Below are 12,995 nucleotides of genomic sequence, written 5' to 3'. Positions count from 1 at the left end.
AAAATATCTATATTTTTGGTCTATATTTTTACAAATAAACGGACAGTATCGCAACAATCTTTAAAATTACTATAATAAGGTGCGTGTTTATTCGAGACATGCTATTTCTTTCTCAATATTTCAGGCAGTGCCTTGAAAATGTACAATTTTTTTTTTGTAGTTAGAGCGTGATTTTAGTGCTCGTAGTTTTTCATGAGAGACATTTCAACTTTTTGACATATTGGTTGTATTTTATTAGAAGGTTGTTTTAAAAACATATGGCGTATGCTCGTACGTAACACGGTTTAAACAGAGTGAAAGGACATTTTAAGAGGAAATCAACTTTAAATTTCCAAATATACATACATACGTACGTATGCAAACTGAAAGGTTCAGCCAACACTTGCCAACATTCATGTTACGTGAACATGTATTCTATATTGCATTATATTACTTTTAGTGTATCATACAAAATGAAAAATTAAGCTATCTTTACAATGTTTCAAAACTAGGCCTTGAAAAGTTTACCAGGTCTGCGCGGCAACTTATTGTCATGTTCATATGTTGCATATGTGCTTTTATGAAGCAACAGGTTTTAACATTTTAAAGGATGCACAAATACGAATAAGTCTTATTTAACAAACAAATGTTGACGATGTCACATGTATTGAGCATAGACTATAGGCGCAAACACACTGAATCGTACGCCATGCACGTTTTCGTGTCTTCCAGCTGGGAAGGGCGTTTCTTCAGGCCATTATCAAAGATGGCCGTTGGGACGATGCTTTTTGCACAAACAATTGTTCACTATTTTCAACCATACTTTTTTTCTCGCTTGTTTTCTTAACTATTGTTATTTTACAAGCACCCAGCCAAAGCCGAAGACTAGTCGTTGTTAATTTGTACGATTCTATTATTTCGACAAGTTTCTACTACACCTCTTCAAATATGGAAATCACTGTCAAACATATGTCAATACGAGGAAAAATGTATCACTGAAAACACTCCAGGTGGTGATTTTGCCCTGGTATAGATAAGACGTGCTAGCGTTTTTTTACATGTGCAAAACTATCTCAATAAAAAAAAGTGCCGCGTACGATTATGTATGTCTGCGACCTTAGATATTTCATCCAGGATTTATATCACTACAGTGATACTACAGTGTTCGATGTAGTCGAATTGACCGGCATTGCTCGGAATAATTAAATAAAAATAAAAATAGAAAACCTTCTATGATTTTTTGACCTCTTCCAAAAACCGTCCACGTCTTGAGCTAGAGCACCATAAGATGGTTTTCCATATTTGGTGGTTTTAAATTGAAAACTGTAAACTTACATACTTAATGAAATAACAAACAAACATTCAAAAGACGGTGTGGTTTATTCACGCTGTTTAATGTGACGGGCAAGAAGGAAGTAAAGTGGGATGCACCAACATGTTTGAATCGATGTCAACTCATGTTATATGCAACACAGGCTATACCCATAGTATACATATATAGAAGATAATAAATAAAAATCAATTCTAAGAATTTGAAATGTTCAATGCTGCGCTTACTTGTCGTGGTTGCCGCTTGATTGGATGACTTTCATTTGGATTTGTGGTTTATTTTTCTTTAATCTCTCCTCATAAGGCGAAAACACACTGAGTGGTACGTGTAAGTTTTTTTTTAAATAATTTTAAACATGCGAAAAAAACGCTGCTCATATACATAGTACACAGTCCCTAAGATCACCCACTGGAGTGATTTCGGTGATACCTTATCCTTGCTTGCCATTGATCGATAACGGCACATCTTGTATTTGAAGAAATGTAGGAGAAACTTGTCTTATCTTAGTTGCATATGGATATGCATACACGTGCGAGCTCCTAAACATATGCACTCTGCACTTGCAAATACACCCGAATTCGGTTTGGGGAACCCCAATTTTGAAACGGTCAAAGCTAAAGGACGTGCCGTCCCGTACCACTCGGTGTGTTTTCGCTCTTAAATGCACCACAAAAAAGTTTGCAGATCACTTATGTAGTATTTTCGGTATTTTTTTTATTTGTGGGCGTCTCTAAAAATAGTCTAAATTTTATTGATGACACTCTCGGGAATGTTTACGAGATATAATGCTATATCAATACACGGCGTTGCCCGAGTCTTACGCATGCAAAGCGATTGTTACACAAAGCGAATATCTATAACGATTTGATACGTAATATAATATAATACAATTACATTTGAACAATGCGTAATAATACGCATACGAAGTGAAGCCACATGTTAATTGGAACAAGACGTCGTTTTCACAGCCGAAGAGAAAATGCATGTCTTTTTTTCGTTCATGAAATTCGTGTACGTATTCGATTCACTCGTGTCATGAACATGGACGGTCGGTTAGACATGTGACATATTTTACCGAAGACACGACCGTTTTGTTGTGCAAATCGAAATTCTAACAATGCATACTAAATATGTGGGGCTTTCCCTGCGAATTGGTCAATTCGTTGTTTTTTTTTGTTTGGTTCTCATCGCATAACGGTCCATTGAATCCTTATCTAATTTGGAGTTTTTCCATCGATAGGTATTCGAGGTTTATTTAGCCAGTGACGTTACTAGGCAAGGTGATGCTCTCAATCCCTGAATTGAAATCATCAAGATGAATCGGTTGTATTATATGCATATTTGAACTTTTTTTTTTATATAAAAGAAGCTACGTACATAGGTTAGGGGTTATATTTGCCCTGGTCTTTTGGAGTGTGGCGCCCTGGGGCAATGCCCTATTAGCCCGCTTTACCGCGACGTCACTGACATTTACTCTCCGTGGTTGATTTTGTACCTCTGCCGATTTGACGTCATTGAATTGTGACGTTTTACTTTCTTAAAAACCAGATGCTGCAATACGAAGAAAAAATCCTCCCTCTCTCCGCCCGTCCGTTTCGGTTTTTCCATTCTGCACTTTCGACAATCATCTCCCACAACTCTCGTCGGCGACGTCAAGCTTCCAAAACTTCAAGATTATAACAGTTTAATTTCAAATTTAGGTCTGAAAAAAAACGAAAAGCTATCCGTCAAGTTGGAAATCAGCAGAGATTCGCGCGTTAATCAGAGGAATCCACTGGCTAACAAAGTCAGATCTGGAGTCATTCAAGTGCCACACCAACATCCACATCCACAACCAACACCAGGTATTAGCACTGTGGGTTAGTGCTCGTGCTGTCTTTGATGTTTGTCTCCAATTTGAACGTCGTGAATTCCTCTTATGCTTTTTTTTATTTCAGCACGATCGATTCATTAGCGAGTTCGTTGGATTTCCTTCGTCTATTATTATTTGTCTGTAGTTTATGGCATATGAATGATTCGTAGGTGTTTTTGTATTTTGTTGGTTCGTATTCGTTTGGTTGGAATTCGTTTAATTGGTTATAGGTTTTGGTTTGCATTGTAAATAATTCTCACGGTGTGATTGTCTTGATGTAATCGTATCTGTTTAATTTTTTACTTTTTTGTATTGTGTAAAACGAGGTGCGGTAAACCTCATAGTAAATATATGTATGTATGTATGTAATGATTGCATATGCAAATATATATAAGAACAACATTTGATCAAAATCATTGAACAAACATCAGCATGTTATAAGTAATAATACATAAATAGTAAGAATTAAGAATGTAATTCTTATTTAATTTAGGTCTTAGACTACAATACAGATTAGTTTTACATATATTGGATTGATAATAGATAATTTGTAGTTATTTACTATGTAATTTTGCAAGAATTTATTTAAATTTAGAACTTAGTGAATAAAAATGCTTACAATTCTTACAATAAATATGTACATATGTATGTACATACATACATTGCAACAAGTATCGAAATATTGAAAGAAGTTTTTAATGCAAAAATACTTTTTTTTAGAGAGTGTGTAACTTTTTATAATACATACATACATACATATATGTTACAGTTCAAGTATACATTTCGTTCGTTCATGAGTATACTAGTTTGTTCATATTCATACGAACCAATTTAGCTAGGTTTAGTGTACACAAAATAACAAATTGATAAATTAACTAAACAGTTTGTTCATGAACTAACTATTAGGCATAAGTTAAAATATTATTTATCGTTTGTTACGCTCACCCTGGGTTGCGAAATATTTTCAATATTAGCCGAAACGGGAACAATAGCAACGTTGTAATGTGGTTTCCATAGGATTTCACTTTTAAATACTTGCCGTTTTGAGTTTAAAAGTTTTGACAGCTAAAAGTTTCACACGACACCTAGTGAGTCTATTAAAAAAAAGTAATTCATGTATGAACAAACTAGTATGTTCATTAACGAAGCGGAGTGAAAGCTTGGACTGTAACATATACATATACTGTTTCTTAAAATTTTCTATGAACTGAAAGTTGTTAAGAATTATTACTTCAGAAGCTTTTTTGACTAGAGCATTATTACATATATTATATCATTCATAGAATAACGGAATCTATAAATAATTATAATAGATTTTTTTTAGGAAATTGATTTTAACCGTGAAAGGAGGTAATGGCAAATCATCACATACATTTTTCAATGTTTTTATGTCTCTTTTTTGTACTTTTTCGGTCGTTAAGAAGAAATTATACTTAAGTAAACAAAAAATGAAAATGACTATACAGTACATGTAACAATGCTATACGCGAAAGTCTTTAAACTACATACATACATACATACATATGTACAACCGACAAAATCTGTTCTCATATACATACATACATATATATTTCTTTTACGCATACATTATACGTGCATATGAGGTTTCGAATGGTCCACGTTAGATAAGAGAATACAATTGGTAGTAAATATGTACATACATATACGAAATTCTTCTACGTGCCTTCGAAAGCGAGTATTCATCATCGAAAATGTGTTGGACAAGAAAAGTAACGGTTCATCTGGTCGGTCAGGGCCACGTTCTTCTCCAGTTTCCCACATATTTTGTTTATGTCGTAGTCATGTTGTCTGTCATTAGCTTTTTTGTGAATTATGTGAAGTATATTCATGTGTACATGTTGTTGCAGTGTCGGCACCGAGTCCTGGTAGACGACGCTCTAGAGATGAAGGAGACGGAGGTGGAGGCTCCAACGGTGGTCCACAACGCAGGCTGATCAAAGTCGACTTCGAATCGTTTGATGTAAGTGATATTAACATTTGACATGTAAAATTGATAGCTTAATTTTGGTATGACGGGATCTTGAATCGACTGGTGGGGGGTTTGCGATAGGTTTTTCTCAAGCCCAACGAGTTCTCGACTCTTTGGCAAGTAGCAAATGTGCTGGTATTCATTTCAAGACACTAGATTTCGCTTTCTTGATAGTTCATACACAAGAAGTGTGCGTTAAATTGGGCAGATCTTTTTTATAAAATGTTTTTTGGCTACAAAGATGTGTGCAGCTTGATCTATGTGGTATAGTTTTATATATGGGGATGAAAGTTGACCCGGAACTACGATATATTTTTATTAATAAAATTAATAGTCAAATAATTTTAAAGGATAAACGAGTTTTACAAATATCTTTCAAAGCAAGATAAACAACAAAACAAATATTTATATATGTATATTTGGGAGTTAGTATTTTTTTTCTGGGAAAAATTGACGTGTTTATACCTGACAGTGTTCTAAAGAATTTAAATATTCTATTTTTGTTGGTTTAGTATTTTAATTGAAACTTATAATAATACATTAAACAACGTTGATAGTCCCGTTCAAATCTAGGGGGGGGGGGGGGGGCTGCCCACCCCAGCCCCCTACAAAAGCCAAAATATCTCAAACGAGAGTGAGCCAACAAAAAAATATTGTCATATTCAAATTCAGTGGCTCAAACTTAGTATAGATTGATTAGTTTTCGCTTCAGTAAATAAAAAACGTGTTTTTTTATTGCTCAGTGTTATTATATGCTTTCATCAATGGTTATTTTATTACACTGATTATTTTGGCTGAAATTTATTTATTTGCGGAATTTGATGCATGTGGTACTTTCTGAAATTCTCTCACACACACTTTAAGTGAAATATTTTCGGAATTTTTAGGGCTTAAAATACTTTTTAGACATTACGATTGTCGTTATTAAATCAGATGGTTCCATAATTGTGTGGTACATAAACCGAAGACGTTTTATCAGTGAGTACGTGCAGACGTGTTTCGACAGAAACATCTTCATCCATTGTAATGACTGTCATAAGTAAAGCCCACAAGTAATTGTTGTAAATGCATTGCTAAAGGTTCGCTGAACGTTTTTTTTTTGGACTCTAGCTTTGTAAATAAAGCTAAACCGCCCCGATTCCTAGAAAATACACGGTGTCTATCCGCAGTCTAGTCAAAAGTAAAACCCGGATAACCAGCGTGCCGTTCATTGTTGAAATGTTGTAAATGCATTGTTAAAGGTTTGCCGAACCTTTTTAAAAAAAGCATTTACAACAATTGAACAATGAGCGGCGCGTTTTAGGTTCGTACTCTAGTCATAAGGTCATAAATTGATCAAAAGTATTGAGTGTTAGGAAATTAATCGGTCGATAGATTGAAACTTATGATATGCTCTTACAATATAGACCGGCGTTGATCTTACCATTATGTGTAAATCATAATTATGACAGTAGAAAATTGAGCTTTCGATATGTTATTATCAATTAGAGGTCTCAACATCTTCAAGTGTCGTTATAGAACTACCAGTCAATCAAATTACTGAGCCGAATCAGACTGAATACGGTAGTTGACTTTGATATTGACACTGATTATAGTAAATTGATCTTTGAATTGACACCGTCTCAAGTACATAGATATGGCGAAAAATATTCGTAAGTGCATAGTGAAACGACGCGACGCGACAAACTCTCATCTACATATGCTACCTGGCCAACAATCTGTAGATCAGATCACTATAAATCAGACCCGATCATGTTATATGTTTTCTAAAATGATACCTCTAGAACTAGGCCTGTCTCAGCTGTCAGCGCTACTATCGATCTGACACCTTCATAGGACAAGTCCTGATGATGGAACACGTGACGTCACCCATTGTTTTGGCTTTGTATCGTCACGTCACATGCCTCATTACTATTCTTACGCACATTGAAGGTGTTGATTACATTAAATTTGAATATTCCAAGTCGAACAAAGAGCTTTTCAATACATAAATCGCAAAAGCAAATTTGGCGTACGTGGACCTACATATGTACATTCGCAGAGTCTTCTTTGGCTACAGTCCAAATTGTGGAATAACCACTGCACTGCCGTATAATATAATATTGCCAACTAGACCAGTAGCGGTTGGTCTAAAACCCACCTTTCGAATCAATAATCCAAAAATCGTAATTGTACTCGTTACGGTTAAAAGTTTTGATGAGTTTTCAGCCATATGCTACAATATCGTGCAAAACTGTATCGTTTTGGATTTAGACACTCCTATTATAAACATGACCCAATTTTTTCATTTCATAAACTCAATACTTTAACATTCGACATGATCCTATCCCAACGAGTGTATACTTGCGTATAAATATACCTTATTCGGGTTCGTTGAGGATACGGTAAATGGGTCACGCGGTCAGGTCGAGCTTTTCTCCAGTCGAATCGATCCAGCAGCCACCACGTACGGGAGAAAGTAAACCTTTGGAAGAGTACTAAAAAAAAAGAGTCGTGCATTAACCAAATGTGTGTTATTGATTTTCAGGACGACGACGATGAGGATATCGACGATGTTTCAAACTCCGTGGAGAAGTGTGCACCTCAACCCTTCCCCAGGAAGTTCGTGAGAAATTCTTCCAGTGTTTCCAATGGCACGTCTTGCAACCCGTTGATGAGGACAAGTGAGTTGATCAAATATTCGTAAATTATGCTAAGAGTGTAAATTGGAATGTGTTATGATGTATGCAACATTCGAAGAATAACGGCAATTTTGCAAAATTTAATTTGAAGTGTGTCGTTTTTGCATAAAGGTCAATGTTTTGAGAGTACATATTTTTTTTTGTACTGAGGCAGATTTGATCTGTTGAATTGTCAGATTCACAACTGTTTTTGGTGTAAGCTTATTTTCTTCCCTATTTGAGTTGTCAGTGCCTATATGGCTATATACCTATACATAGTTGTCAATACTAAACTCCTATTATGGATTACACCAATTTTCAATTAAATATAGCTTTAAATGTGCTTTCCAATTTATACAAGCACTAATTAGAATGATTATTCAGTTTTGTAAAATGAAACTTAAGGTGAAAACACAAAGAGAGGTACACGGCACGTGTTCTTTTTTTAGATAGTTTTCACATGTAAAAAAATCTGTGCCATCGCTATCCTTGGCAAAACTCACCCCCTAGAGTGTTTTCGGTGATATTTTATTCTTGTATTGACATTGATCGATAAAATTGAATCCCGTATTTGAATAAATGTGAGAAAATTGGATCGTGCGTATTAATAATGACATAAAGATACGCCTTTAACAGCTGGAGTCAATCTACGCGTCCCGTGCCCCACTTTTGAGTGTTGCTTACCATAACGTGACACGCCATTCGTCCACAAATTTGATTTTGAACTTAAAGCGTACATTTCGATGGCTTGGTGCACAGATATTGTATGTCCATTTTTGAATTTGTATCGAATTTAAAGTTTGTAGATGAGGTTTTTCTTTTAAAGGTTATTTATGTGGTATACATAAAAACCTGAATTATCCCAACATCTGCAAACAAAAAATTCGTTACAAATTCAAAAATGGACATACAATATTCGTGCACCAGGCCATCGATATGTTAAGTCTTCTTTAAAAGTATACAAAAGCATAATCCATTATTTACATACATATATATAATACTAGTTAAAAAATATCAGATCATAGATTATTTTTCTTTGTGTTGCATCTTTGTTTGACAAGAGTGCGATACGGGACGTGGAGTCCAGCGGTGAGAGGCGTATCTTCACTCTGCAGGGGCTATCCATATCAAATTAGGGTGTATGTATATGCAACTGAATTCGTACGATCTTATTATTCCGACATTTTTACAAATATAAGAATCAACATTATTGATTACTGTCAAACCTATGTCAATACTAGGAGAAAATATTACCAAAATCACCTCAGGGGGTGAGACTTGCCAAGGGACGCTACGGTACAGATTTGGCGTACCGAAATACTAATATTCGATGATTACTTGAATTTTTAACTATTTACTAATTTTAACTAATTGAATTTCTTTTAGTAATTGCCGTTATTTTTAAAATATTATCAATAGTATTAATTTGAAATGTAAATATAAGATCAAATTCTGATACGAGATGATTTTAATACAGCTGAAAGTCCACCTCGTGCGCCGCCGAGAAGAGTCACGCACGATGAATATCATCATTTTTGTGACAGCGCTCTCGAATGTATGAAAAGAATCCAATCAATATTAATAATGATAAAATTATTGATTTTGCTTCATTTTTATTTTTGCCTGAACAGCAATAATATATGCATGGATTTTAATTTTTCATTTTACCTTTGCACGTAGATGTGTAGAATGTTGCTTTGTGTCATTTTGTTTTATTTAATTTTTTTGTATTAAACAACTGGTTTGTTTTTTCAGCTTATGATTTAGCAACACAATGCCCGTCACGGCGAGCCTCAATGAGGAGACATACAGTTGTAGCATGCAGTAAGCCGACAGATTCACTAGGAGTCTCCGGATCTCAGTCTGTGCCACAATCAAGGTATTGGCAATGAAATTCATTATAAACTTTTGTTTTTGTTGTTAAGTATTGCAATAAATCAATGATTTTGTAACATTTCAGGCCGGATTCTAGACAATCGGGTATATCAGGAGCTAGTAGTGATTTAGAAGGAGGCGTTTTAGGGACACTCGGAACAATACCGAACAATATATCGTGGTCGAGGAGTTCGCTGCAAGACGAACTAATCCAGTCGGTTAGTCAACCTTGTAAAGTGAGTGTTGTAATGCTTGTTTTCATCCATTTTTAATTACAATGAGGTATCTATCCTGACAATATAACGATTGTATCAGTGTTTGCTATTTTTTAATTTTTGCATTGACGTATTTGTTTTGCTATTGTGAGTAAATTAACAGAAAAAAGTATCATATTATATTTAAATGTATGCATTGAAGTATTCTTAATCTTTATGCATGTTTTAAATCGAACAAAAAGTATTAATCAGTAGTTGAATTGAACCGCCGCCATGAAACATGTAATAAGTTGTAATTCATCATTAACTTGCTTTATATTTTGTCTATATACAATAGGCCATTATTGTCGTTTTTAAGCCATTTATCAAATTTTCAACCCTCAAAACCATCTTATACGTAGTTGTTGAAAGAATTTTTGCAGTATTTGACGCGTTCGATTAATAATCTGATTTTAAATGATTTTAGAAACATTGGCAAGACGCTATGTCGCTAGACGACCGATTATCTCTTACGTTAGAGGAGATAGTTCATATAAGATCTGTTTTGACTAAAGCGGAATTGGAAGCTTTGCCAGTGGAAGGACGCGTAAAAGAAGATGTAGAAAAACGAAAGGTACATTACTTATTTAATTTGACTGTGAAACAAAGTGTAATAATGAACATTGGATTTGTAATATAAATTATTTTTATTTTTTTAGGTCTGCTTTTTGTGTCTGAAAACAAGGTTTGGCATATTTGGACCATGGGGACAACGCTGTAAATTATGCAAGAAAACCGTATGCGCAAAATGCTATTCAAAGGTATATATATATTTTGATTTTGGGTAAATTTGTCGAAATCAATTGGTAGAAGCGAGTAATTTGAATAGCAGATTATCGAAGCGCGAGTCTTTCGAATGCAAAGTTTTTCGGATGACAAATTCCTGAAAAAAAATCCCTGAATGATAAATTGTTCGAATGTTAAGAATTACGTTGACGGATAGATGGCGTTGTTGTACTGACGGTTTCAAGTTTATTTTAATAATAAAAATATCGCTCATCTGAAACTGATCACGTTTTTCATGGTTTTAAAAAAATGAGTGTGTGTATTTTAGCGATTGTTCAAACATCATTAAATGTCTTATCATCAAAGATCGGCGTTGGAAGGATGATCTTCAAATAATAATAGAACGTTCCATTTGTGTTCAAAGCAGGAGAGCAAAAAAGCATGGTTTTTCTAAGAAATTGACAATAGTAAACCATTTTTTGTGCGAAAAGCATCCATCGACTGCCTAAAACTGCTTATCACGATGCTTTTGGCACAAAAAATGGTTCACTATCGTCAACCATGCTCTTTTGCTCTCTTGCTTTGTAGTGGTCTATTGTTATTTGACGCCGCCGAAGACTGCTTTTCATACTGACACTTTGCATTGCATAATTAATTTGTTATCGTAACGTGGTAATTTTTTTTCAAAATTTTTAAGTCGACCGGAAGTGGTATCCTCCCTCATAGATGTCCTCGTTTTTATTTTTATTTTGATTGTTATCTTTAATCGTTAATTTATACTAGGAAGGCCTAACAGGTAACCCCAATGCGCCTTCCTGGCCACAAACATTGTACATTTGATACAAATATTATTACACTTATGGTCAAATTTGTAAATTTGTAGCATTTTATACAATTCAGCGAAATTCGAGAATGCTGAAAACTCGAGATTTTGCGAGAAAATGGGTAAGGTTGTCAATTTGTTTGAACCATTTCAATGAAAATCAAACTGCTGGGAAACGATCAACCTGGAGTCACAAATCCAAGGTCTGGCCAGCAGAAACCAGTGGGATTTGAACCTATGACCACTCTGTTCAAAGCATTATATGCTAACCACCAGTCTGTTCTGCTGGTAAATTACATATATAAATTGTGTTACTACGCCATCGAAAAAAATGTTACAGCGAGTGCAAGTTATTAAACATATTAACACCAGTTTGAAACTTTGCTAAATATATGCATTCGAACAATGTGTTATTCGAAAAATATGTCTTTCGAACAGCTGCATTTCGAAAAAAAACGTCACTAGTAGAATCGCATTTGGTGAATTGATTTCGAATATTTTATATTTTATTAATAATTTATTGAATATCAGATTTCCGATGATATTCTTTTATAATCCATTACTCATACTAATTTTAATCTTATAGATGAGGATACCAACAGAACACTTTTCAAATGTACCAGTTGTATTGTTAAGTCCTTCGCTGATGCCGTCACCCGAGGACGAAACCAACACATCATTCCCCAGATCGCTCATGGCTCGTTTAATGTCACCGGAAACCCAAACTGTAATATAAAACAACATATTTAAATAACCCTTTTTTGTGCTTCCGATGTCTAATCGGTATTTATGTTCAGGACCGTGCTGATAACTCTGTCGGAAGTGCTCCTAATAGTCCACTGATGCAGAGGAGTCAAGCTTCAGACATGGTGCGACCTGCGGAGAGTGCATTGAACAGTTCTCCGGGTATTAAATTGCCACAGTCTTGTGCGCAGTCAGCTCCCGGCTCACGAGGAGGCTCGTCTTTGGGCTACGTCAGCGAACAGCAAGTCTCGTCGCTGAACAGTATCATGACTCGGAGTATGGAAGGACCTCAAAGTTTACCGCTGAGCAGCGGTAGTCCTCGCCACACGTTAGACAGAAGGTAACCAGCTCGTGATTGAACGATCAGACTCAAACCTTCACAATTATAAAGCATACGAGCCGATATTGTCGATTCGTTGCACATGGATTTATTGTGTATTTATTTTTTACAGAAATAGATTTAATAGGGGCGCCACGTTGGCTGGTGGCGGCCGAGCCTCGGACAGACTGCGAGGTACGCAGATGATAGTCTGTCACGATTGCAAGACGATGGTGCTGCAAATCATCAAGTCGTCGAGGACGAGCAGATCGGCGACGCGCAACGACGCCATCAAAAATCTCACTCTCGATCTATCACCAGTTTATAATTGAAAATGAACAAAAAAAGACCATTATACTATCTTGCTTAGTTTGTGTAAATATGTTCAATGTAACATGTACATACATATACCTATATATTTATTAACACAATTTTTTTAAATT

At 35.2% G+C, this 12,995-nt stretch overlaps 1 protein-coding gene across 1 annotated transcript in view; it reads left to right on the top strand.

The window, feature by feature from the left end:
• spir (spire type actin nucleation factor) overlaps positions 1 to 12,884 on the top strand; it is a 75,930-nt gene extending 63,046 nt beyond the window's left edge. Inside the window, exons 9-18 of the mRNA XM_077439299.1 lie at positions 3,010 to 3,153; positions 5,030 to 5,142; positions 7,679 to 7,814; positions 9,567 to 9,690; positions 9,772 to 9,922; positions 10,368 to 10,514; positions 10,600 to 10,701; positions 12,076 to 12,216; positions 12,287 to 12,573; positions 12,686 to 12,884. Coding sequence (XP_077295425.1) covers positions 3,010 to 3,153; positions 5,030 to 5,142; positions 7,679 to 7,814; positions 9,567 to 9,690; positions 9,772 to 9,922; positions 10,368 to 10,514; positions 10,600 to 10,701; positions 12,076 to 12,216; positions 12,287 to 12,573; positions 12,686 to 12,884 — 1,544 coding nt within the window. The remainder of the gene's footprint in view (positions 1 to 3,009; positions 3,154 to 5,029; positions 5,143 to 7,678; positions 7,815 to 9,566; positions 9,691 to 9,771; positions 9,923 to 10,367; positions 10,515 to 10,599; positions 10,702 to 12,075; positions 12,217 to 12,286; positions 12,574 to 12,685) is intronic.
• Positions 12,885 to 12,995: the final 111 nt, after the last annotated feature.

The sequence above is a fragment of the Arctopsyche grandis genome, chromosome 10 (assembly GCF_051622035.1).
Source record: "Arctopsyche grandis isolate Sample6627 chromosome 10, ASM5162203v2, whole genome shotgun sequence".
Lineage (NCBI taxonomy): Eukaryota > Metazoa > Arthropoda > Insecta > Trichoptera > Hydropsychidae > Arctopsyche > Arctopsyche grandis.
This window is presented reverse-complemented; position numbering and strand designations above follow the sequence as displayed.